This window comes from Colius striatus, chromosome 18, assembly GCF_028858725.1.
Source record: "Colius striatus isolate bColStr4 chromosome 18, bColStr4.1.hap1, whole genome shotgun sequence".
NCBI classification, from domain to species: Eukaryota; Metazoa; Chordata; class Aves; order Coliiformes; family Coliidae; genus Colius; species Colius striatus.
In genome coordinates, this window is record NC_084776.1 from 3764098 (window position 1) to 3791536 (window position 27439).

At 39.6% G+C, this 27439-nt stretch overlaps 1 protein-coding gene across 14 annotated transcripts in view; it reads left to right on the forward strand.

Moving 5' to 3' along the window:
- The first annotated feature begins 2674 nt into the window (after positions 1-2674).
- Positions 2675-27439, forward strand: part of BPTF (bromodomain PHD finger transcription factor) — a 53534-nt gene continuing 28769 nt past the window's right edge. For 11 of the 14 annotated variants that reach the window (XM_062010979.1, XM_062010983.1, XM_062010987.1 and 8 more), the window contains exons 1-8: positions 2675-3560; positions 15400-16222; positions 20882-21105; positions 21835-22035; positions 22512-22700; positions 25144-25317; positions 25433-25608; positions 26824-27179. In XM_062010979.1, the coding sequence (XP_061866963.1) occupies positions 2918-3560; positions 15400-16222; positions 20882-21105; positions 21835-22035; positions 22512-22700; positions 25144-25317; positions 25433-25608; positions 26824-27179 (2786 nt within the window). In that variant the 5' untranslated portion in view covers positions 2675-2917. Of the gene's footprint in view, positions 3561-15399; positions 16223-20881; positions 21106-21834; positions 22036-22511; positions 22701-25143; positions 25318-25432; positions 25609-26823; positions 27180-27439 lie in introns of those variants that run through there. The other 3 variants (XM_062010984.1, XM_062010994.1, XM_062010988.1) reach the window with 3 other exon arrangements.

Genomic DNA, 27439 nt, shown 5'->3' on the forward strand with positions numbered 1-27439 from the left:
TACATGTTCAGAATAGCAGACTACATGTTATACTTCTTACCAATGATGTGATTGAACATTGCAATTCAGCATATCAGTATGTTAATGTCCTTTGTTTTTCACCATGTTGAATAAAATGGTAATGGGTAAGATACTGAATTACACCAACAAGTCATGGAAGTCCTTCCTTCCTAGGACTGACTTTATGGTTGAGCTCCAATCTAACATAACTTAGCAACAGCTTGGTGTCTTGTGTTACATGTAACTGGTTCTAGAGCCAAGTGTTCCAATTCAATGCCTAATATGTGTTATAAAATAATTGGGGAGAAAGACTGGACAAAACCAGCTCTAATCAAGAGCATGTTCTTCCTTGTTATGAGTCCTAGCTGTAGGTTCTTAAGAGAAAGGAGTTACCCTTGGAGAAAGGAACTCATCTGGCCAACAGCTTGAAACAGCTGTGTTATTCTTCTTCTCCAAAGTGCCATTTGAAAGGACTTTTTCTCTCTGTCTTGAGCATGGAGGCAGTGTAGGGCCTCCTACCTAAAATTCCTCTTCCTGCTGTATTCAATTCACTTCTAAATATGCTAATTTAACTACACCAGCAAACTCAAAATAGGAACTTCATGTTCCTAATGCAGATAGGGATTTTTTTCTTGGGAGTGGACAGGGGTAGGCAAATAGGTTAAGGGATTATGGTTGATTCCTCTGTACTGAGCTAAGCTGTGGGAAAGGACCAGTGTCTAGTCTTGACTCTGAAAGTTACCTCTCTAAGCATCCATCTTTCCACCTGTGAAATTCAAATTCTTTGTCCTATTCAGCATTTCCACAGCAACAACTAATAAATCTTAAATAAGAGTTGGGAGGGGGAGTCAAGGTGGGCTGGTTCACAGGATTCAAAAAGCAAATTCTCTGTTAGAGATACACAAAATCTCTGGTATTTGAGAGATGTTATTGCTCTCAGTGTGCTACAGGCTGTGTATTAGTGCAGCAGGTACACTAGATACCTTTGTTAGATTCTCAATGTATAGATCAGGTGGGGGTTTTTTCCCAAGATCACAAAGGGACATAATGAAATAATCTGTATCTATGTATTCATCTGTTTCAAGAGTTGCCAGAATCCTTGGCAACGTTGGAAGAGGTTGCAAAAATTAGCCTGACAAAAGCAATCTAAAGGTAATGTTGAAATATCCCAAATACAAATTGAGTAGAAGGGGTGTAAATGGGGTCAGGCAATGTTGTCTGCTGCTCTTGCTGTGTGTATATTGTACTGTGTCTAGAACACAGCTCTGAGCCTGTGCAGCTGCAACACTGAATATAAAAGAGATGCAGATTAAAAGCTGGATATGAGAGTGCAAATTGGGCTAAACCCTGCTGCCTGGTGCCATTGTGACAATGTATGCTTGACACTGCGGCAGGTTTGTGAGTTTAATGAGGTTCTCAGCCTGAGCAACAAGTTAATGAACAAAAGGCACTTCAAAAATGACTATAGAGAATGCAAATGCAACGCCACAGTGGACATACAGCTGGCATGCACATGGCATGAGCAGGGTTGGGGTTGGCATCACACAGAAGCATAAGCAGGGGACGGGGAGAAACTGAAACCACGAACACGGTTATTTATTAAGGATAAGTCTTGAGATGTGGGCTCCTAAAGCTGTGTAAATTTAACAGTTCAGAGAAGGCTGGTTGTAAGAAATGGGAGATGTTTGTGTGCTCTGGGCTGGCTTTCAGCTTGCACTGCTTTCGCTGGGGAAATGGATACCCTCAATTCAAGTGATGGCATTAGAAACCAAACCACCGTTGGTTTAGGTGGATTTGTAGCCTTTTGGAGGTTCTGGCAAACGGGAAAGCGAAGGAATACAAAATAAATGCAGCCCCTCTCCATTTCATAGTGAACTGCAGACACAGCAGTTCCAAGGAGATGGACTAAAATGCAACTAGTGGGGCCCTGTATGCTGTCCTCGGTCTTATTTTGATTTTGCTTTATCTTGACCCTGGCTCGGTAACTGAGCTCTAAGAGGGGTAATTTCTGCGTGAGGGGTAAAGACAAAACACGGCAAGAGGTGAACATGGCAGCGGTCAGGGCCCCCTGCTCGGTGCCGGGGATGACCACAGCCTGAGCACGGAGCAGGAGCGAAGCCTGTCCCGTGGGCATACCTGAGGCCTCTGCTCCTGGGCTCTGTGGAGAGGAAGAGCCGCGGGCCGAGCCCTGCCCGGGCGGGGGAGAGGGCAGAGCCCGGCGCCTGCCTGCGCTCACAGCGGTCCCCCGGAGGGGTGCCGTGGGACGCGGAGCCAAGGGGGTGGCAGCCCGCGGGGCTCGGCTGAGGGCGCAGGTGGAGCTCGGGGAGAGAGCAGCGGTGCCAGGCGTTGCCTTTCGGGCGCGGGGAGACGGTGAGTCCGAGAGCGGCTGCAGCGGCGAGCGGCGGCCGTGGGACTCGGGGGACAGGTGTCGGTGAGCTGCGGGCACACACGCACGCAGAGGCCGTGGCGGCTGCGGGCTGAGGCGGCGCCCCGAGCCGCGGCTGGGCCGGGGGGCTGCGGGGGGCGGCCGCGGGCGCGGAGCCGCCCCAGCGCGCCGGCTCCAACATGGCTTCGGCGGCGGCGGCGCCCCCTGGCGGCGGCGGGCGGGTGCGGCGGGTCACGTGAGGCGCTCGGGGCCTGCTGCCGCCGCCGCTTCCCCCAGTCAGAGCGGAGCGAGCCGAGGCACAGACGAAGAAACAAGATGGCGGCCGGTGGCGATCCGGAGCGGGACGCCGGCAATTCGGATTGAGCCCTCGGCCCTCACAGCTCGGCGGCCCCCCCTCCCCGGCCCGGATCCCTCGCAGGGGGGGGAGCCTCCCCGTAGCCGCCTGTCCGGGACTCCGAGCGCCCTCCCGAGCCTTCCTTCCCCCCCTTCCCTTCCCCCCCCCCCCCCCCACCCCTCGGCCAGCGCCCAGAGATGCGGGGCCGGCGAGGCAGGCCGCCCAAGCAGCAGCAGCCGGCGGCGGCCACCGCTCAGGCGAGCTCCCCGGCTCCGCCCGCCCCGGCGGGCCCCATCGGGGGGCTGAGGTCCCGCCAGCGGGGCAGCAGCCGCGGCAGGTGGGCGGCCTCGGCCCAGGCGGAGACGGCGGGGCCCAAGCAGAAGGGAGCCGCGGCTGCCCAGGCCTCTTCCCCCGCCGCCGCCTCCCCCAGGGGGGGCAGCAAGAGGAAGGGAGGCAGCGGCGGCAGCAGCACCCCTGGTGGGGGAGGCAGCAGCGGTAAGGGTAGGGGCAGGGCTGGGGCTGGAGGAGCAGGGGGAGGAGGCGGAGGAGGCAGCTGCAACAGCCAAGGCAGGGCTGCCTCGTCCAGGAGGAGCATCAGCAAAGTGGTGTACGATGATCATGAGAGCGAAGAGGAGGAGGAGGAGAGCATGGTGTCCGAGGAGGAAGAGGAGGGAGACCCCGAGGATAACCAGGACTCCGAGGAGGAGGAGGAGGAGGAGATAATGGAGGAGGAGGACGACGACGACTCTGACTACCCTGAAGAGATGGAGGATGAAGACGATGCCAGTTATTGCACTGAGAGCAGCTTCAGGAGCCACAGCACCTACAGCAGCACCCCAGGTAGAGAGTCAGTGGGATGAACTAAAACAAGTCGAGGGCACCCCACATGCTCCCTCTAGGTTTGCAAATACAGTTTGCATTCTTCTTCCCATGCGTGCACGTAAGGGATGCCTGCAAGCACTCACAGGCAGAGAGGGGTATGCAAATTAACGACTGGCAACCCCACGGATGCAGGGAACATTAGAAGATGCTTACAAACACATGCAGCGGGAGGAGGGAGGGCAGTACATGCTGTAACGAGGGGATGCTTTGCAAAGATGCATGGAGATTCTAGTGACTGCAGAAATGCATGATACACCAGAACGTGTTGCAAACGATGTCAAAAGTGATTGGAGCGTTCACTTAATATTTAAAAACAAGGGAAGGGAGATGTATGCCTTGCAGAGAGCTCCTTTCAGATACACACAGGAAAGGATGTCTTGTGCTTGCAAATATAACTTGATGTTAAAAGGAAAGGAAGCACATGCCACTCGAAGTGGCTTAAAAAAAAAACCCCAACCATCAACGCTGGGATATTTTCAGGCTCTTGAAATCAGAGGTATAGCTGGATGCAGGATTCACTGGCTTTAAGACAAAACTAGCTTTCCAAGGAGGGAAATAAGGTGCATTGTTCAAAATGGAGATTGCATTGTTATAGTTTGGGTAAAAATGCACAGGGCCTCGTTGCAAGGGTGTAAACCTAGTTTTAGTTAAACATAAAGATTAAAAAGGTGGAGGTTGAGTCAGAAGTCTTAGTTTTAAATATTGCATTTATCTTAAGATATGGCAAGCTTTAAAACTCATGTTGGGGTTAAAACTCATTAAATGTCATTGTGATTATTTTAATTTCTAGGCCTGCACTTCTGTTTATCCCTGATTAGTTCATCAACCATGTGGGTTTTAAAACCTCAAAGATTCTTTTGTCGAAATTTAAACACTTTGGATTAATTTGAAGTCGTTTCAGAATGGAGTTCAAGTTTAGGATAATTTATTTTTGTTTTAAAGTCTCTGAAGCAGGAGAGTAGTTAAACTTTGGGCTAACCTGGGAGTGTTTCTGAGTTAGGCTGCAGGCTAACAGGCTCCTGTTGGACAAGTGTTTGGCCAGTTTGGAATTGGGGAAGAACAGGTTGTTGGCGTAAATGCACTGCATTTTAATTTAAAAAGGAGTGTAGTTTGGAGTAGTTAGATGATGACTCTTTATTTAAAAGGGGGGAAGTACCAGCTACTAAATGAGTCATTTGGTTTTATTTTGATGACTTAATAGTATCAGGTCATTCTCTGACTTCATAATGGTCCTTTAGAAAACTCTCTGTGTCATTTTTAATATGTATTCATATGCTCAGGAACATAAGTTGATACATTACTAAATTCATTTAATTTAGAGATATGTTTTTTTTAAGGTGTTAGTTTGCCTGTTGCAGGGATGTCCTGTAATCAAGCTGAAATTTTTGAATATTACTTGAAAGATTGAGTTCTGGCTTCACTGGAGGAAAGACCTCTAAAGTACTCTCTTGACTTTTAACTCTTCATTTTCTGCTCAGTTGTGGCAACTTCAATTTTTATCACTTTTTTGGTGGGCAGGTACTTGTGTCAGGGAAATAATATTTTGATGATTTTAGTTGTGTAGGTCAGGAAAACATTTTTCACACGCGCATCCAGGTTGAAAATGAGTTCTGCAGAGTATGGAGATGTACTTGATTGTTTTGGCAATAACAAGATGCCGCTGTGTGCCTCGTCGTGCAAGCGTAGACAGGTTTTATGTGGTGTTTAGGTGTATCAGAAACCATTTTGATAATTTAGATGTTTATTTCTCATTTGATCAGGGTAACATGAGTTAACTTGAAGATAAGTTTCAGTGTAAATGTTGTAGTCCTTACTGGTTTGGTTATCTCTTTTTGTTTGTTTAAATATTGAGTGTTTGATAGTTTAAACATTTGTGTTGTTTTGGCAATTTACTGGCAGTTCTCATTTGTTCAGAATTTGCCTAAAGGTCTCCCTCCCTCTCTCCCAGATACGCTGTTGCCTGTCTGCAAAGAAAAGTACAAACTTTTAATTTGTTCAGCTCAGTCTGCTGAACAAATATCTACATTGTGGGCTCTGCTACACAGTGATGGCACTCATTGAAATCTGTCTTACCATCATGCAGGAAGAGATACTTGACGTTAGAACAGCATTAACAGGCAAGGAGAAGTTTCAGCCTAACCCTAGGTGTTTCTTTATCTGACAGCAGCCAGTGGAGAGAGGAGGGTTAAGAGTAGAGCAAGTATCCAGTGAAGTCTTCAGAGATGCTTGGTGGGCTCCAGTGCCCTTTGACTCAAGTGCATGCTGAGCCAGAATGGGTCTTGAGCTATGTTAGAGACTTTTTTTTTTTTATCTTTCATATATTTGCCTTCAAACTGGAGAAACTAGTGACAAAGTCCCTGTGGTTAACGAGAGAGCTTGAAGGAGTGTCTCCTGTGTTGTTTTAAGCTGGCCCCTGGCAGGATTGTGTGGTGCACCATAGGTTTTTTCTACTAGATGATGAACAATTGTTCTCTCCTGGTCTTCCCTCAGTGATGTACAGCCTGCATTACTGTCACTTTCACCATGTGGACTTGGGGGCTGAAGAGATTATTTTTTTTGAGAGCTGGGTCTTGAAAAATTGCAATCCCAATCAAACTTCCTTACCAACCAGAATCTGATGCATAAATCACAGCCCCTAAATGTGTGACAGACTTTTTACAGCTTTTTCAACCTTATGTTGAACAATTAATTTAAAGATCACAGTGCAGTGTCTCTGGCCAAGAAAGGCTCATTTTTTCTTCTCTGCTGAGGCAGAACTTGAATGTGGGAGTAGTATTTTACTCTATTATTCAAGTATTTAAAGAAGCAAAGTCTTAGGAATAGTAAAATGTCTTTGATATCACACTTAAAGGTGTTCATCATTGCTTTTTCCTCTGCTGGTCAGACTTTTGGTAGCAGGATTGTGTGTGAGCAGTGTCCCTTCTCTCTTACCCATTTCTACCCTCAGAAGGTGGATGTATTTTTAGGATAAGTATCATATACATATTGTATCATGAAACCTTTTTGCCAGTACTTGTCCTCTCTAAGTTCTACTTTAGACTTGTCACATTTGCATTACAGATAACAAATATTCTTTGTATGTTGCAGAATTTCAAACCAAAGGTTGAATCAAGATGCCTACAAGTCGTACTTTTTTTTCTGTTTCTTGTTTTTTTGTCTATCAAGAACTTTGAAAACTGGCTTTAGGAAGAGCTATACATCTAGATTTTAGCTGAGATAATAATCATCAGTCTATCTGACAAGCAAATGCACAACAGGGGAGTTGTGAGCCAAAATATTTGTCTTAAAATACATTAAATCAGATTTTGGTAGTTTGGGAGCAGTGGTCGAGCATCACTTCTTTTAACCATATAAATTGTTTCTCATTGGTGATGTAAATGGAAAGGTGCAGTATTTTGTGTGTGTAGTAGTTTTAAATCTTCACATGTTTTCATGCTCTAAAAGAATTGTTTAAGTGGAGACACTGAGATATGACAATAAGATATGCAGCCTCTTTTGTGTGTCATGTGAGAAGATTTGCCAGCCTCCCAAACACCTTACCTAAGGTACCCTGTTCTATAAATCTGGCATGCTCTTATTGTGCTGTTTAGTAATGTGAATTTGTTGTTCAGAGGAACTACCATTTGTTTATCATGCCAGAAAAATATAGAAGGCAAGTCCCAGCAAAAAAAATCATGTAAAAGGCCAAAGGAGTAAATCTGTGTCTGGTTCAGTTGTATTGACATGCAAATGTGCAGTTTATCTGAAGAGAGCATTGGTTACTTTGGTCATCTTTCTAGGAAGCTCTGTGCAGCAAATACCTTACTGTTATCAAAGTATGTTTGTTTTAAAAGGGAGAATAATTTTGGAACTACAGATAAGTTTACTGTGCAAACTTTTTTTGTAGTGAAACTCCATAACAGAACACTATATTACATGGAACTGGTGTAAGGTGAATAAGTGTGGGGTTTAGTCTATTGGGGCTGTCTCTCAGAGCTCACTAGCTTCTGCAATTGGTTACAGTTTATCTGGAGTGTGTCCAAACCATGAAATTGTCTGTCAGAATGTTCTTGAAAATTGTTGGTGATGCTTTATTTTTTCTTGGGTTCTAGGCTCAAAAGGGCTGTTACTCTGAGCACTTCTCAGACTGACCAGTGTGTGGTGTCTCATGTGCTACTTACCTTGCATTAGTTATCCAAATGTTAAAATGATGCCTTAGAATACAGGGAGTTTCTGTTCCTGGCTCCTGCTGAGAGTGTACTGATGGCCCTAAGGTTGAGTGAGAGTAAAATCAGTAGAGAGCCCTAGTTTGATTTACAAGTGTATTGACAGGTGTAAAAACTGAAACAATTAAACAGCTAAAGTTGTTAAGTTCTAAAACAGTTTTTAAAGAACATACAGTTGTTTTTTTTGCACAAGCTGAGGCAGTAGTTAAGCCTAACTTAGGAGCCCAAGCTGAGAATTTCTGTGACATCAATGCCCTTGGGAAGGTGCTTCCATGATCTAGTCTAGTAGCAGGTTGATTTTTTGTTTGTGCTTCAATTTTCAAAGCTTTTGTGGTGCTTGGAATGTCTCTTTTTAAATGTTGGTTTAGATTTTAAGTTTAATCTGGTTTGTGGTTGGGTTTTATTCTTTTTCCAGACAGAATAAATCAATTTGGGTGAGGTATGATGACTGCAGAGCAGTATTCAAATTGTTGCTACACTTAGAAGTATTTACAAATGCATCTTATTCCAGAAATTGTTTCTGGAGAGATTGTTTGACTTGTGAATATTAGAAATATGTTGATTTGTCACGTTGTCGTTTTTTAAAAGGGAAAAAAAGTGTTTTGTTGAAGTCAAAGCCTTCAATTTTGGCCCATCCCAAGAGAAATAATTAGGTTTTTCTATTTTGGGGCTGATTTTCATAATGTATTCTTATGTTAAACTGATTCATTTTACTGCTTTTTGTCTTTGGTGTAAGCTGAGCAAATATTCTCCCAAGAGGCTGACTTTTAATTAAGGAACCAGTTTGGATATTGCTGTGACAAACATGTGGCTATATCCAGTTTATGCATTCTGATGGGGAAAAGGAAAAACACAAAAAGTGTTTTTTTGAACACTTGTTCAAACTTGTGTGCTGCTGGACGTTTTCAATTGGAACTTGCCTGGTGCAGAGTAGTAATATGAGAAAGCAAGTGTCTGATTCTTATATATTTATTAAAAGCAAGCAACAATAGGACAGTCTTAGTGTGTTTAGGAGGGTAGTTGAAAGCCAAAATTTCCAGGAAGAAGGAGAAGGTAGGAGAGGGCATCTTCTCTAAGGAGTGCTTGTGCTTCCAGGACATCACGTAACTGCCAGTTGGTCTTTGTGTTGAGAAGTTTCTGTAGTGACTCATGATATGGAAAACAAAACCAACCCAGTTCTATTTTACTGAAGATGGATTTTATCTAAGAGTAGTGTAGTTTGACTTGACTTGTGGAACTTGAAGGCAAAAATTAATCTCTTTTTGCAGACATATTCCCAGTGTTTTCACTTGCAGAGGTCAGTTTTGTGGAGTGTACCTGTGGAAGAGTTGCTCTGTATTTTTTCTCCTCTCCTGTAACAGATTACTGCAGTATCTGAAAGTCATTGATCTGTCTTTTCTCTCATTACCAAATTTATCCTCCCCACTGCAGCTCTAAGCTGGAGTCTTAATGCTGAGAAATTATGAAGAAGAGAAAGATTTTAGAGAAGAGAGGTCGGTTGTGAGCTTCCTAATCAAGAAATGCTGGAACCAGTGTTTATTTTTTAGGTCATACCAGTGCAACTACCCCTCTGTCCCTGTTTAAACAAGACAGTGATTCTCTTCATCCACCTGTCCATTACTTGAAATATGGTGGTCTGAAAGGCTGTGTTTACTGGTACTGTACATCTGGAGTGAGGGGATATGTAACGTGAGACAAGGCAAAACTGGATTTGTTCATTTTTGTCAGGCTACATGTGCGTGATAATTGGAATATCACTGCAGCACAAAGATCATGGAAGCCAGGCTTAGTCATGGTACAACCTTTCTGTTTCCTGGACACTGATGTAAATAGTTAATTCGGATCCTTTGTTTTAAAACTGTCTACATAAACCAGAAGATATGTTAAAGATGATTAAAGTATTTTCAAGTTACGTGTCCTCCCATGGTAAACAGTTAAAGAATAGATGGAACTTTCTTTGTTCAGTCTGTGAATGAAAATGGAGACAAGCTTTTTGGTCCTTCGAACTCCAGTGTATTTCTACCTTTTGCCAGGGTCAGCATTTCAACCAAATAGGTTGAATAGATGTTTTTTTTTTTTAAAAAGCAAGGATTTGGTTTTTTCAAGTGCTTCGATAAATTCTCATTTTGGGTGCTCAGCCTGTTACTTCAATAACTTCATTTTATTTCAAATGTCATTAGTATGTTTGCTTAAATATTTGTAATATAAATTCTTTTAATAGATTAGTGTAGACTATAATTATCAATATCTATAATTAAATGTGCCATGTGAATAAAATTGTTTACTCTTTAATCTTAATTACAGGCAGCTCTTCAACTAGAGAATTCAAAATAGGGAGAGGCAACCATTGCAGACTACTTCATCACTTTTGGAGACAACTAGTGAAGGAATGCAATTTTAAAGAAGCTTATGCTAGATAGAAGTGTAATGCTGAGACATGCAAGATGCTCTGGACCTGTAAATAGTCCAGTGGTTGCAGCAGGAGGCTACTGACAGATCCATTTTTCCTTCCAAATAAAGCTATGGAATTCCAATGACACAGAGTGGACATTGTCTCTCTTTGTACTGGCTCAGACTTGAAGGTGGAATTTGATTCAGGGATTTGGTTAATATGCAGAAATGGCTGTAGAAGTATACAGTTTACACGTACTAAAACTTGAGTCCATTTTGGGAAACATCAATGTGAGTAAAATGACTTACTTTAATTGCAAGTATTTACATCTAGAGTCAGTTTGAAGTCTAGTCAGTCAGGCAGTGGTGGTGCTTAAAGAAGCAGCTCCTGCTACTACACCTGCCCTGGAATCCTCTTGATGTTTGTTTTAAACAAAGTAGTACATACTGCATTTTCTAGTTGAAAAAAACCTGCTGTTAAAAGAAGAGATTTTGACAAATGGAAGATTACTCAGGGCAAATCGTAAAAATCATTTATCCCAAGTTGTTTATGCCAAAATAAATTGAAAAATGTGAATGGCAGCAGGAGGTGTAGTAATACACAGTTAAGAGAAAGAGAGCAACAGTGTAATTCTGTTGACTACTCAGTCAATGAGTTGACTACCCATTGCAATGCATTTTTATGCTGTTTCTCTTCTAGATATGATTTTACATACATATAATGTCATGCATCTACATGGTGTCTTGAAAATGTGTTTGTTATTATGTAATCATCAGTAGTATAGACCGTACAAGCTTGCACTCATTTAAATTGAGGTCATTAAGTTCATTATTTTTAAATCAATTTTGTTAAATTTCAATTAAAACTGTTTCTCACAGGTAGTATTCAAAACTCCTTGTGGAGGGCAAAAGCCATGAATGACAACAAGTAGAAAACCCCTGTTGTCAAACCCTAAAATCTTTAATGAAAAGTAAACTAAATAAATAAAACATACAAATGTTTAGAGAGACCGAAGAGTTGTTTTGGTTTTGTTTGAGGGTTTTTGTGTGTGTGTGTCTGCCAGTGAATATCCAATTCAAGCATTGGACAATATGGAAAAGAGAAGATCTTCCTTGCAAGTGAAGAGCCTGAGAAGCTGGGTATGCGTATTGTAGGAGAAAGTTTTTCAGACTCTGATGGATTGTTTTTCATGTGTGTGAAAAGAACAGTTGGGTAAACGTGAACTGTGATCTTCAAAAACCTTCACAGAAGCTGAAACTGCTTCTAAGTAGTGTGAGCTGTATGGGATGTCAGCACACTGCAGCTAATTAGCAATCAAAATTACCAGAATCACAAACAGGAGTTCAAAACCACTTTTTTTTTCAGCTGTCTGAGCTAGTGGCAAGGGAGAGAGTTGTCCACCCAACCAGCAGGAGACAAGCATTTTAGCTCAAAAGAGAATGTAGCACTTTGACGTCATTATATCATATTCCATTGGCCTATACTTTTAAGTTCAACGGCCACATAGAGTGCCTCAAGGTTAATGAGGGCCTCAGCAGAGAATGTCCATGCTTTTCACTGGAGGTTGGACTGCTTGGGTTTGTTGGTTTGGGATTTTTTGTTGGGTTTTGGTTTTAAAGCTCTCCGGTGTGTTTATTGAGATTGCAACTGAGGCATCAAATAGTTATATGTTATAAGCACAAGCTGAAATATTTGAGTTTCTATGTCACACTTTGTCATTCTTTTTTTGACTTAAAGTTCTGTTCAACTCAGCAAATACCAATGACAAATTGCAAGTGAAATTGCAAAGAAAAAAGCCCCAAACAGAGAGAGATTTGCAATACTGTGACACCAAGCCAAATGAGAAATCTATGTCTGGGTACCATCTCCTTATAAAATATTCAGCATTAGTTAGTATTTTCATCTTTAGCTGTGGAAGTGAGGTTATATACAGTGCAGAATTGTTCAAAGCAGCTTGATGTCTGAGAAGAGAGGTTATTTGAACTCTTGAGATGTAGTGTGTGATTTTTGCAGTATGAATTGTGAGTGTTGGGTGGGATGGAAGAGTAACTGTGCTGATAACACTAAGCAGTGGGCAAGCAAAACGTGTTCAGTAATGCAGTATCATTTTCCTTATTGTCTAAGCTGTTTGTCTTACAATTACTTGAGATATTTCTGTGCTTCATACCAAAACAAACCGTGAATTTGTTTGTGTAGAAGATGAAGAGTGGTGTGAATAATACAACCACACAGTGCAATTCGTTATTATGGCACCGTGACGTACTTTGTGTCTGGGTGACACATTTATTCTAGACCTCTCTTTGTAGCCATGTGCTTTCTTGGTAAGAGCTTAAGTTAGAGAACTTCTTGAGCTTTTCCAGTAAATGTTAGACATGCCTTGTTTTAAGGTTCTTTTATTTTGCTTCTCGTGTCCATTTGGTGTAACAAATATATCAGTATTTATCTCTCGTGAAAGAGACATCAACAGAGATGTTACATGGGGAGTCTGCTGGGGGTTTTTTTCAATTAAAGAGAAAAACAATGCATAAGACAATTACAATTTTGTTTTCAGAGTAGAAAAATCTCCAGAAATTATAGGACATAAGGAGACTTTGCTTTTTTTCAGCAGAATTCCTCATTCTAGTTTTATTTTTGCCTGAAATGAATGGGAGCGGTTTGTTACTCCTGATTAATTTAGGTAAAACAGGGTTATAATTCTTGATACTTTCCTGAAGGACTGATTATTATATGGCTTTACTTTGTGACAGGCACATTTTCCTGCTACCCTTGCAACCACTGAAAAGAATCCTAGTTCACAGCTCTGCCATGTTTTTGGGATATTTGGCCTTTGTGAAGGCCATTAGTGATTTCAGAATGTCTGTCCTGCATTGTTGTTGCCTTACATGCCCACCTGCTAGGACTGACTGATCCTACACTGTCCTCTAATGTAGAAGGAAGCTTCAGACCCTGAAGTAATTTAATCTGTGAGTGTATGTATGTGTGTGTTTTGCTTTGGCATCTTTTCATTAAACCAGCTCTGGTTTACACATATATGATTTTTGGACTGTGATGTTAGAAAAGTTGGGTTTAATCTGGGTATTGCTGTAAGAGTGCTTGTTTTGTGCCTGCCTATGAAACTCCTGTGTCTTTGTGTGTTCCCATGATTGAACATTTTCCACTGGTTTGTGCAGAAGCCTGTTGGAAGGCAGTCCTACAAGCATTCTTTCATTTTCCACGGTCAGAACTCAACTAAACTTGGTAATCTATTTTTATACGCAGATGATGTTGACCCATTACTTCTGTAATGGAAACATCTGGCAGTTCATCCTCTGTATTGTTTCAATGTGTCTAATTTGCAGAAGATTTTATTCCTTTAAGTGTGAGAGAGAGAACTGTGTCTGGTGTTACCTTGTCATACGAGCTCAAAGACTGATTTCTATTTCTTCTGGAATCATGTGGCAAACTCTTATCATGCATCAACATTTTCTTAAAGTTAGCTTTATTCTTTGGTAACTTTTTTCTCCTTTTCAGTGTATTTAAGTGTTAATGATGGTGTGTTCTCAGATTCACCAGGATCTGTCTTTGGGTATCTGCCTGTCCCCACCACCTCTCTCCCTCACTAGTTTTATTTCCTTTATTTATGGGAGTAGCGGAGGGAGTAGGGTGCTTGAACAATTGCCACAGAGAACCATTTCCTCTTAATGGTAACATCCAAGATGAATGGAACTTACTTTATCTCATAATATTTCTGAACCAGCTGAGGGAAGTGGAGTGTTGATGTCTGTTACACACAGAGTTGGATCAAATAATTATTAATGTGTAGTTTAAAATTTCAGAGTAGTGGTTGTGTCACTCTTCAATCTCAGATCACACAGTGTGTGATATATGTCACTTTTAATTCAAGTGCACATACAAAATTGCTCTTATGGGCAGCTTAATTTTTCATTTGTGTTTTCTCTGTGAGTAAAATGCCTCCTACTGGGAAATTTAGGTTTTACCAGAATCTTAGAGGACTTAAAACAGTTTCCATCTCAGTTCTTGGTTTTAAACCAATGGGATGATTTCATGATTAGTTTGTGAGATTGTCTAAACTTGATTTAAGTTTTGGGGTTTATTTAAACAAAATAAGCAGATCTGATCTAGGTGAATCTGCTTCTGCAGGGGGGTTGGACTAGGTGATCTCTAAAGGCCCCTTCCAACCCCTACCATTCTATGATTCTACGATGCATGTGTCCTAATGCTTTAACAGAATAGTTGTATGTAGCCTGGACACTTTTGTTCTTTTGGGAGAAGATTGAAATATTTAATCTCTCTGGTAGTCCCATGTACAGAAACTTTCATCTTTTTCCTCATGTCTTTTTCTTTCTGCTTGGCATCGAGGATAGTGGAATTAAAGGGGAGACCGTGTAGCATCCAAGACTGGATTAATTATGCTGAGTGTCTTTTAGGTAGTGAAACATCCCTTCAGATTAGCTTTTAGGGTTAGGCCTTGTCATTCCATAATTCTACCTCCTCATCCTGTAGATGAATTCTCTCCTTTTATTGAAGCATGGGGGTGTGGTTGGGTTTTTTGTTTGTTTTGGAAAATTTGGGAGTTCCTGAAGTATTTTCATAAAACATCCCATTTAACTTTTTGTCCTATCCAGCAGAAATATTGTAGTTTAAACTGTGGTCAGCAATTTAGACTTTCCTATTTATAGCAATTTGACTTAAGTTGATGTTGTAAGTCATGTGCTTGAAATGATGCTTCCTATATACTATCACTGGATAGGAGAGTAGCTTACAATATTTTAATCAAAAATACCTGTTGTTTGAAGCTTGATACTTCATGTTACAAGTTGAAATTCCAAGGAGGAATGATAAACTAACCTTACTGAATGCAAATCAGAAAAATGTCTAAGTTAGTATTGTGGCTGAGAGGAATGTCTGTTTAGCTACGACTAAAACTCTCCATGTCATTTCAAAGCCAGTAGATGTGTATTATATGGGGAATGAACCTGCTCTAAGTGTCTAAAGCAAAACTTCAGGCACCTTGTGTGTTTTGTTTTCATATTGCTTAATTACTGATAGGATTACACTGATGTGATCATTCAGCTAATAACTGTGAAGATGGGAATCCTTGATTTCCATCGTTTAGGAAGTTTGACATGGTCATTGATGATAGATGCTAAACGTGTTGATGTGTGAATGGCGAGATTCTTACTGTTGTTTTTTATTCCAGGTAGGAGAAGACAAAGAGTGCATCGTCCTCGTTCTCCAATATTGGAAGAGAAAGATATCCCACCCTTGGAGTTTCCTAAATCCTCAGAGGACTTAATGGTGCCTAGTGAGCATATAATGAATGTTATTGCCATCTATGAGGTACTAAGGAACTTTGGCACTGTTTTACGCCTCTCTCCTTTTCGTTTTGAGGACTTCTGTGCTGCTCTGGTAAGTCAAGAGCAATGCACACTTATGGCAGAGATGCATATAGTGCTTTTAAAAGCAGTTTTGCGTGAAGAAGACACTTCAAATACTACCTTTGGACCTGCTGACCTCAAAGATAGCGTTAATTCCACTTTATATTTCATAGATGGAATGACGTGGCCAGAGGTTCTGCGGGTATATTGTGAGAGTGACAAGGAATACCATCATGTTCTTCCTTACCAAGAGACAGAGGACTATCCTTATGGACCAGTAGAGAATAAAATCAAAGTTCTGCAGTTCTTAGTGGATCAGTTTCTTACAACAAACATTGCACGTGAAGAGTTAATGTCAGAAGGTGTTATTCAGTATGATGATCATTGTAGGGTTTGTCACAAACTTGGGGATTTGCTTTGCTGTGAAACTTGTTCAGCTGTGTACCATTTGGAGTGTGTGAAACCACCTCTTGAAGAGGTACCAGAAGATGAATGGCAGTGTGAGGTCTGCGTAGCACATAAGGTGCCTGGAGTAACTGACTGTGTTGCTGAAATCCAAAAAAATAAACCGTACATTCGACATGAACCTATTGGATATGACAGACACAGACGAAAATACTGGTTCCTGAACAGGAGAATCATCATGTAAGTAAACAATCATTCAGTATTTTCTAAAGAATTAATTAATGTGTTTTTAACATACCCTCTGAGTTGCTGTTGACATCTTAAAATTGTTCTTTCTTTACATAAGGCCATTGCTTGCTGGTTTATAAATAGATTTCTAAAGACTGTATAATTAACCCATCAATTTTCTTCAAAATAAATGTTCTCATAATCTATTTCTAAAAGGAGAAAACCTCAGGTCACCCAGCTAATACTAGCGTGCCAAAAACACATGAATGTGAAGAAAAGAAAGGGAATTTTGATGAGAACTCTCTAATTTCTTGTGAAAGGTACTGAAAAGTGGTTTAACTCTCTTTGTGATCACCTGGTGTACAGGGCACTAGTTCTGGTGATCAGCTGGTGTACAGAACACTGGTTCTGGTGATCACCTGGTGTACAGGACACTAGTTTTGGTGCACTATCACCTGCTTAGATAGTATTTGGCTATCAGGTCCAAGGACTGGTTTGATGGCGTGCCTTGGAAGCTGACACTTTGAGACACTTGATGGTATTCACCATATGTATTAACTAGAAATAAAGAAAATGGTGTATGTGAACAGTTGTATTGGTGTAAACAAATTCACAATAGTCAAAAATACCTGGCTTCAGGTGATCAACTTTGTTTAACACAATTTCCTATTACGAGTTGATTTTGAGGTATAACGTCTCACAAAACAGTTAATAATAATCAAAGTCTTGGTACTGAGGGCCTTGTGCACTGCTGGAGTTTTTTTTACCTGAGAAGTTGAATCTGAAATCATAAATATTGCTACATTTTCCACAGGAAAATTGCTAAAGACTGTTCTTTCTTATAAAAGACTGTTCTTATGTCATTGTTCTCGTAATGGAGGAGAAGTAGCCTTCAAGTGAAATTCAGAGTATTGTTAATTAAGGAAAAATGAAGTTTTATTAGATTTCTTGAAATATAATTTTCTGTTGAAGTACTATGGAGAAAATAAGGCACATGTGGGTACCTTAACAGAATTTCATACAAACCAGATTACAGTGAATGTTACAATATTAGCCAGTGTCTTTAAAAGGGATTTGAGGACAACTGATGGCATTACATCTTGCAAACAAGACTGTCTTTAGTCCTTTATAGTGGCCTTTTATATAATGTATTGTTAGCTGATGCTTTAAGTATTATTTATTGGTGCTCTTTGTTTCCTGAGTTCTTTCACACTTGTAAAAAAGAGTCTATGTTAGATGATGTTTCATTTCTCAGGGTTATAAATGCCACAGTATTGTCAAGTAGTCTTTTAAAAGATATAGGGCATCTTTTATGCTCTTATCTTTTTTTATGTACAGTTATCTTTTTTTTTATACCCTAGACTCAATCACATGCTCTAGAGTATGTGGGGTATCATTCAGGTGGTTCAGCAGGACGTGATGGTCAGCCTGAAGCTGTTGATACCCTGATTTTTCTGGTGCCTCATACAAAATTTTTATACCTTCTGTTTCCAGAAAATCAGTTGAAAGTTGGATTTTTTTTTCACAGAAAGCCTGATTGTGAAGGACATATAAGTGTTGTTTCTTTTATTGCTCTAGTTATCTGTGCTTTAATAACAGACATCATCTCCTTTGTGCACGGTTCTGGGCAGAATGTCACTCAGGAGGTGATTTTAAGATACATAGGCAGATTTCTTTTTCTTCCAGTACCTAGGCAGGTTGGTATTGTTTTCAGCTAGACTTGATCTATGAAACTGTGGGGTTTTTTCCTTATGAACTGGAATATTTGATGTTCAGGAGGTTTTGATACAGGCAGTACTTCAACATATTTCAAACTAAAATGCGCGTGACTCTTGTATATGTTCAGATTTCAAAGGATCAAGTTCTTTATTTCACTAGTAGTAACTTTTCCTGCAGTAGAGAAGATGCTTTCAAAGTTGAAGTGTGTTCTTTTTTTAAGGAAAATATTATCTTGCATTCCTGGTGGGAGTTCAGTGGGCACATAATTTGTTTCAGGTATCACAAATCCAATTTTATGAATGTAAGTTTTGTATCCCAATTTGGATTAAAGAGAAAATACATCAGTGTTCCATTTCAAATAAAAATAGATGGAAACTGTAAACAATAGAGCAAACACAAAAATGTTATTGGATTTTCCATTTTACTTGTTTATTTGTGATGAAAATATTTCAAAATATAATTAGGAAAGTATTTCTATATTTGTAAAGACAAGAAGAGGTGAAGTTAATCCATGTATTGTTTCCTGACTTTTCTTTGGTGTTCTCATGTGCATCATGTAGGTTGAAAGATTCTTTCCCAACTGATCCATATCCTTCCTGTTGCCATCATGCCTTCTAATAGTGTAACTGTGCTTCTGTGTGCTCTCAAGACAAGTTCTATCTGAAGTATATGGTTTGGATTACAGGTTTTTCCAAACCTCCTGATGGAATTAGAAGAAAAAACAGATAAGAGTTGTGTTACATCTGTGGCAGCAGCTCTCCAGCAGTGCAGTATGGGATGTACAGAATCAATCAGTTCCTCTAGACTTTTCATAGAACTTGGACATAATTAAATTTATGCATAATGCACCTTATTTGTGCTAAAGCCACTTCATAAGGGGCCAAAAATACTTACTAAATATCTAAATTCCAGGGAAATACATCTTTAATAATTCACCTAGATATTAAACTCTTTACTTTCAGTTTTTCATGTCCTTTGGATGTGTATTGTAAACACAACCATTTTGCATATATATATACTGAACAAGATCACACCACACCTGATAGCTTGTTTAGCTGAAGGGTAACCTAGACTGCCAAATTCTAAAAGCTGAGATTCCTGAAATGCTGTTCTCTTATCAGCTTCATTAAAATTATTCTAGAGGGTATTCACCAATGCCATGGGATCAAATATAGCAGAGAAAACTAATGGACCTAAAAATAATCTGCACAAACACCAATTTGAAATCTTGCCCAGGGGGATTAGAGCACTGAAATCCTAAATTTGCTCTTTTTGTTTGTTTTTCAAAAGGGTTTGAGTGCTTTTTACTACTTTTCCCCTCCCTCCTTATAGTTAGCAATCCATGGTATGGCTGGTTTTGACATCCTTTAAGTGGTTTTGCAGACCTGTGGGTGTTGTTTAAGCAATAAGCCTTGTTTAATCCCATTGTTGTGGTTTTATTTCCCTTTTCCACCTTTTCAGCTTTACATAGATGTAAAAGTGGACAGTGAGGACATCTTCTCTCATACATCCCCCATGAGCAAATATCAACAAGGTTTTAAAAGAAGAGTAGAGAAAAATCAATACCCAAGTTTTTGTTTCAAAGTGTTAACAAAATTAGGGTGATGTTTCTGAGTCAGTTGCTTTTCTTTTGCTTGTTAAAGTTATTTCTGCGAATTAACAGGTCAGAAAATTTAGGACTTTGACTTGCATTCTCCTAGTAAACTGCCACAGTGTTTTAACAAGTTCACTTTCTAGAAATATTGAGGTGCTTTGGGTTTGTCAAATGTCTGTGAAAAGATAGTGAAACTTTTTTTTTTTGGCTTTTGTATTGGTTGCAGAAAAAAGACACAAATCGTTATTTCTGAGTTACATTTATCTTCTTGAGTGGTCAAAACCAGTTTCAGCTTAATTGAAAAGTTTCTAGCATCTTCTGTGTTGTCATTTTTATCAGTCTTAAAACTTGCCTCTGAAGCCTGCCAGGGAATAGTTCCTGGCAGCAAAGGAGGCTGAAAGAGGTAGGAAATATTCATGTGATTCTTTTCTCCCTTGCTTGGCCTCACTTAATGTATATGACTCAGCTGAGTCTCCTGGAGACCAAGTAGACCTGTCCAACACCAAGCTGGCAAATCTGTCTGGCTTGACAGAGAAAAACATTGGGAATAAGTCCTTGTGTAGACTTGCATCTTTCTCTCTTCTTTTTATGATAATCTCTGATTTCTTTAAAGGTTGGAAGTCATGTCCCCGTGGCCAATGCAAGAAGGTATTCATGGACATCTTTTAATTGTTAATTTAAATCTTAACTGAAAGGGACAGGGAAGGTTAAGCATTTTGTCTCATCCTTTTCTTTCCTCTTGCTGTGTCAAGTTGTATTCTTGCATTCCCATCTCCCCTTCCTTCTTAGTTTGGGGTATTTGCCTTAACTTCCTCTTTTTTTCCCTATGACTTTTGTTCATAAGCAGTAATAAAGGTGCCTGTGTTCCTGTTGTTGTTAGGGAATAACTTTCTTGGTGTAAACAAGGTTTAAATAAAATATTTTATGAATGTGACATTCTTTGCTTTGAACTTCCTAACTTTGCCATTTCCTAAAGATGCAGTCAGAAATACCATCCTTTATGAGTTCTGGAGCCATACCCTCCTTCATTGCAAGCTGTTAGAGACTTAGTAGTAGATTATGAGTTGCAGTAATGGTAAATGTAATGAGACTGAACCTTGTCAGATTGGACAAACCGGTTTTAAGGAGACTTCTTCAAAAGACTTCCTGATTAAGTTGTCATGAGAACTTGTGAGGGGGTAAAAAAAGAGAAGTGATGGAGTATTTTGATAGTAAACTGTGGGTACATGCAAGTGTCTCCATGTGATGTGTTTGTTCATGTTCAGCTATTGGCATTCAGTAGCTCCCTGCAAACCGAGAGGCATTTTTGTCATTCATTTGGATATTTGTAAATGAACATTTTTTTAATACCCTTACAGAGAGGAAGATTCAGAAAGTGAGAAAGATAAGAAAATCTGGTACTATAGCACAAAGATACAGTTGGCAGAATTAATTGAATGCCTAGACAAAGATTACTGGGAAGCTGACCTATGCAAAACTCTGGAAGAAATGCGTGAAGAAATTCATCGGCACATGGATGTGACAGAAGACCTTACTAATAAAGCAAGGGGCAACAACAAGTCTTTCCTTTCTGCAGCAAATGGTAAGAGTATTTTGATTAATGGGAATAGATGTTGCACTTCAAATCAAATAGTAGTTTATTTTATTACAAGAAGTTTATACAAGTTGATGGGTAAGCACTGTGCAGGTACCAGCATGGGTATGGAGTACTGGCTTCCCATAGGACTATTTATCGTGCATTCCAAGATGTCTTGAATGATTTGCATTCTTGGTGTGCTCAGGGTCTGCCAGACTGATTGTTCCAGGTGTTGGATTGGAACTGTGTTAAACATCAAATGTTTTGGGTTGTATTGTCTTACATAATATTTATTTAGACACACACACATATATATATGTATGTATATAACTCCTCATAAACATTTAACAATCCAGTGGGAATTGGAGTGGCCAGAATATTAGAGCTCCAATATTTGCTTCAATATGATGGAAAGCAGTATGGCAGTTTCCCACCAATTCAATTTATCTGCCTTAGAGCAATATATAGCAATACAAATTTGTGAAGGTTTGAGCTTTGGTTCTAGGGAAGATGTGAAGATTAGATGCCCAGGTTTAAAAATGGATTTCAGTCATCAGAACATAAATGCTTAACTCTGAGAAATCAATAAATAACTGTTTGGAATTGTTTCTTCTAAGTGGGGAGAAGTTGGTTGTTGTCTTTTGTTGAAAATAAGTGGTATTTATGTCATGTTACTTCGAGGCTCTGTAGGTGGTGTTTAGTTATTTATAGATGACAACATACTTTCTATTGTAGATGAAATTTTGGATGTTATCAGAGCAAGAAAAGGAGAAATAATTGAAGATAAAACCACAGCAGATGATGAAGCAGAGAAGGCCAAAAGTGATGTTGATAATGACCAGATAGATGCTGAGAGAGGCAAGGAAGAATCTGGAGACCAAGATAAAAATGGCGAAACACCCACTGAGCAAGATGCAGAAAAAGTTAACACAGAAGGTAAGGAAGCTATGACTGTTCTTGAACAACTTCATTTAAGTGAAGTGAATCTTTAGTTAAGATCCTCACATTCCTTTAAGTGTTCATATGATATTTTTTAATCTAATTCTCTTAAGTTACTTAAGTAATACGTTTTCCTTGTTAAGTAGTTTTACCCTTTTTTCTGCTTTTCAAGTGAAATACAGCTAGCTTTGTACATACCTTGACTTGAGGTACAGGTGGAATTACAGGCTGTGATCAACATGTTTGTGTTTAAAATATTACAATATTTTAAACGTTGGTTTCCTCATCAGAATTAGTTTGTTCTTAGGTTCTGAGACAACACTATCTCATAGCAAAGTAGAAAAGAGGAAAGGAAGAAGCTCAGTGTTCTTCAGAGATATCAAACAAAGTTGATTTCTACGGATGATGCCAAGTGACATCCTAAGACATACCTAAAGAATATCCCTAAAGTTTTGTTGTGCATTTTACTATAGAGGCAACAGTCGTTGGGGATAAAAGTAACTCTGTGACATCAAGCACTGATGACAACAACACAAATCCTTCTGCAGGAGAGACTAGTTGCTCTGAAGGAAAGAACGCAATGGGGTGTCAGTCAGAAACCCTTGATAGCAACAACGTGGCAGAGAAGAAGGTGGCATCAGAGCTTCCTCAGGAACTCTCAGGTACAGAAGGCATTGTTACCAATGCCTCTGTAATTTGGGGAATCTGTTAAGTTTTTCTATCTGGTTTGTCCACTAAAACCATTGCCAGTGTAGATCACTCATGCTGTTTGCTTGCAGTGCCATCCTTTACTGCTACGTTGTCATTAACATTTCAAAGTTAATTTTCCTGCAACTAGTGCTTGAAATCCGTGGCCCTCCGTGACATGAGCATTTATTTCCATGCCTTCCAAAGATGCCTATGGCTAAGCTTTTTATGTTCTGTTTTCTGTATACTTTATTTTTCCATAGTGATCCATAGTGATTGTTAGCATCTTACCAAGGTTTATTTCAAGTTGTATTTTGCTGCTGGCTTGTTTATTATTTTAACCTCTCATTTACTGTATAAATTACTAACAAAGTATTTTCATTCACATGAGTAAACCATTGCACTGAACTGTCGAGATGAAAACTGTCATGCTAGGAATTTCAAACAGATTTCAGAATTACAAGCACAGAGACTTCTGTTGTATTTTCATGTTTTGTTCTGCCATGTGGAAGATTCAAAAGCAGTAAATATGTCTATTTAATTTAAAGGAAAAAAGACCCACAGACTTTATATTTTGTGTGAAAGGAACTGGATTTAGATGTAACATGAACAATCAAATGTTAGAATTGTATTCTATTACAGTTAGAATCATTCTGTTACAAGCTTTACTAAACAAGTGTCATTCTGAACATCTGATTACTGTTAAAATGCTCAGTGTATTTCCAGTTCTTAGAAGTCTGAAAATACTCTAATCTGTGATGTAGCCATACTCGGTGTGTTATATTTTTAAAAGTAGTGGTAAACATTTTGTCTCCTACACAAATATTTCTGTTCATATAGAGATTGCAGTTCTTTGAACATAGAAATGTTGGTGCATCCAAACCTTTGTTAATAGGAGCAGAAAATGAAAGTTAAGGTTAATCCATAGCCTGGAAGCTTTGTAATGAACTTTTTAGTACAGTAAATGTCCTACTGCATGGGTTAAAAAGTACATATTTAATGTATTTGACCAATATTTTGCCTGTTTTCATATTTTCTTTATTCCATCTTAACTGTATAGAGGTTTAATGAAAAAAACAGATATCCTAGAACTTTTAGACACATTTAGAGGTTCATATTTTAAAGAGTCACTTAAGTATTTATCATTATTGCTTTAGTACAGTTTCACAGGTACTTTTCTCCTTACACAGCTTGTAGCATATTTTTAAATGAATGAGCTTTTTATGAAGTAAAGTATATGAAGAAGGTTCTTATTCAAGTCTGATTTACTGTACTCATAGTGATGCCCACATCCCTATGGTGAAATATCAGTTTGAGACACTTATTTCAGAGGAAGGGAGAGATACTGAACCCATATGGATGAGGCAGCTACCCCCAAAGAGAGGGAAGAGTAAAATGTAAACCTAGGCAAAAATGTCTGTTGCCATCCTTGTTAAATGCAGTTTGGGTACAAGTAGTTTATCAAGAGTCTAGTTTGAGTGCTTCCACTCTCCCCCAAACAGCAGGCACCCCAAATGGTTCCATTTTTGCACTTAGTATAAAGGGAAATGGATCAAACTGTGGTGGTCACCCATTTGGCAGAGCCAGGAATCAAGTTGAGAGACAGATTTCAATAGTTAAGCTATGTCTCTTCTGCACAAAATCAAGGAGACGTTAGTGTGTTGAGGGACAATGGCTTGTTCTTACAGGGAGGGTGAAGTGATTTATTTCCAGGTAGCTGCAAGTCACCAATACTTCAATCAGAAGGTCACACAGTTTACCTCATCTCCAAATGAGGTGTCTATAGTGTCCACAGCCATTCAGACAGTAACAGGGACAGCTGAGGATGAAGAACCCATTTGTCTTGCTGAGCTTGGAGCAACATCTAGCCCCATCAGGTTGTAAGAAAGAGGCTGATATTTGAAGTTGGCAGAGGAGTTTAGATAGAGCTGTGCCAGTTGAATTGAAATCCCTGGGATTCCTCAGAATTCATGTGCTGAAGTTGAGAAAATGAAAGACTTGGTGGGGAATTGAAAGGTGTCTGCTTTGAGGAACATCTTTAGCACAAGAAAATCAAGAGATAAAATCATAGAAGCTGCAGGAAGACCAAATTTCATTAAATCTGCATTCTAAAAGCAAAACAAAGTCTCAGGAGAGGGTTCTCTGTGTGTTCATCTATAGAAAATAACCCTGTCTGGTATTTAAAACATATTTCATCCAAGTATGAGTTTCAACTTTTATAGCTCTGAAGAACTGAACCTGCTTGAAAGAGAACAAAAAATACTTTCATGGATACAGTGCTCTGGAGGGAATTACTATTTTATGGATATTTCTTTCTAGTCCAGCAAAAGTTGTTCATCTGACCTGTTTTTTAAATGAAAATTTTTAGACCTGATCCAATTTAAAAGAAAAACTAAAAGTGGAGTTGTTCTTTTGTAGAAGACACGGGTCAGATGATCCCTAGCAACAGTAGCAGTGCATCTGCTGCACCTGTACAGTCAGATGTTGAAAGCAGCAATGGCAGTGAGCTGGGCTGTGGGCAAAATGACTCCATTAAGACACCTGATGATGCTGAAAATGCAGAGCGGGGATCCCAGACTTCAGAGGACATAGGTAATATTATTAACAGCAGTGTCTCTAACTTTCATTTGATACCTCCTTTTACTTTATAACTTCCATACCTCAGTAGAAAACTTCTCATTTATAAAAGTCTTCTTTTCCTGGGCAGGAGAGAAATCCAATGGTGAAAGAAGTGATTCTCCAGGCGAAGGAAAGGGCCCGCCAGGTTCAACGCGAATGCTCACCAGATTGCGAAACCCAGATAGCAAATTGAGCCAGATGAAAAGCCAGCAGGTTGCTGCTGCAGCACATGAGGCAAATAAGTTATATAAAGAAGGCAGAGAGGTTTGTGCACATCTTGGAAAACTCAAAGTAGTGTGAAAACTCTTTTAGAAAGCTGACAATATTTATTTTCAATGAAAAAGGTGGTTTTGGCAGACTGTGGAGGTACTGAAAAATAACAGCAGTAATGAGAACCTAGCAAAGGATGAAGCTGTGGCAACACTGGAAGGTTTTTTCCTCCTCCTTTGCTCTTGCTGTCTTAGTTGCTAATGTCAGTGACCCATGCACACCTGCTTCCCTTTAACATGCTGGTCATAAAACTTAGAATTGCTTGGTGTATAGCCAGTAATGAGTTGTACGTGCCACTTCTTCTTTCAAATTTCTCAGAACTGGGGTGCCAAAAATACTTTACAGTGGTTTGAGCTTAATTGTTGCTTGAATAGCTCAGTTAAAGCCACACTTCCAACTCATAACAAATCTGTGCAGTCTGAGTATGATCATTTAAAGACAATCACTGCAGAACTGTAGCGCTGCTTAACGCTAATGCAAGTGAAACGTCTCTCAAACATCTGCCAATTGCTGTAATTTTTTCATGTGGCTGTAGGTTGTTGGCTTTGGGGTTTTTTGGGAGGTGTTGTGTTTGGTTTGTTGATTTTTCTTTTAAGTAGCCCAATTTCTCCAGGAAGAAGTATGTGAATATTAAGAGTTCATTGCAGTTATCTGCATAGTTTGGTGTATTAGTTTTATACTTATTATCTGGTTTTCCTTGTAAATCAGCAATGAGCATATTTATTCACAAACCATTCAGACTTGGAACTGGGTTGTGAACAATTGGAACAGTGATGTTATCCATGCCTTGTTTTCAAAGTCAAATATCCTTGTTTGCTTAGCTATATATATGAATTCTGTGACTTACCAAGGAGGGGTTTCACAGAGAGCTTATTTAAGTTTAGTGAAGCTGTTTTCCCAAAGCAGTCTCCCTCAATGGGCATAATTCAGAGCAGCAAGCCAGGTTCCTGTTTAACTTCCTGAGGAGCCTGGATGGTGGGGTTTTTTTAATGTGAAAGTTGATTTTGGGAATATCCTAACTCCATATACAGTCAGTGCCAAAGTGTATATAGACTTAGTATATTGGATAAATAGTTACTTGCTTCTACAGACTCATGCAAGGTATCTTTATTATTCTATATATAAGCAATGGAAGCCTAAGTCATAAATATGTTAACAGAAATATTTGAAACTGAAGGGAATCTTGAAAATCATTCTTCCTTTCACAAGGTTCTGGTGGTCAACTCTCAAGGTGAAGTATCCCGAATGAACACGAAGAAGGATGTTGTGATGAAAGGAAATATCAACAATTACTTCAAATTAGGGCAAGAGGGGAAGTATCGTGTTTATCATAATCAGTATGCCACGAATTCCTTCGCCTTGAACAAGCACCAGCACAGGGAGGACCATGACAAGAGACGACATCTCTCGCACAAATTCTGTCTGACTCCTGCTGGAGAGTTCAAATGGAATGGGTCTGTACATGGGTCCAAAGTTCTTACCATATCCACTTTGAGACTAACTATTATTCAGCTAGAAAACAATATTCCGGCATCATTCCTTCACCCTAACTGGGCTTCCCACAGGTAAATTAATGAATTACAGTATATGTTCTCTGCTTTTACTTGTATTTTTGCTGACTGTTAGTAAGCAATGGTCTTGATTGTTTCAAATCAGTGATTTCCAAGCGTTATGCTTCAGTACATTAAAATATAAGATAACATGTATGTTCTGTGATGAATGGCTAAAATGATGGCACATTTAAATATTAAAGTACAGGTTTTATCATACCATTAAATGTTGTTAATATAGCATGCTGTATTGGTGAATGTGTATGTTTCAGGTT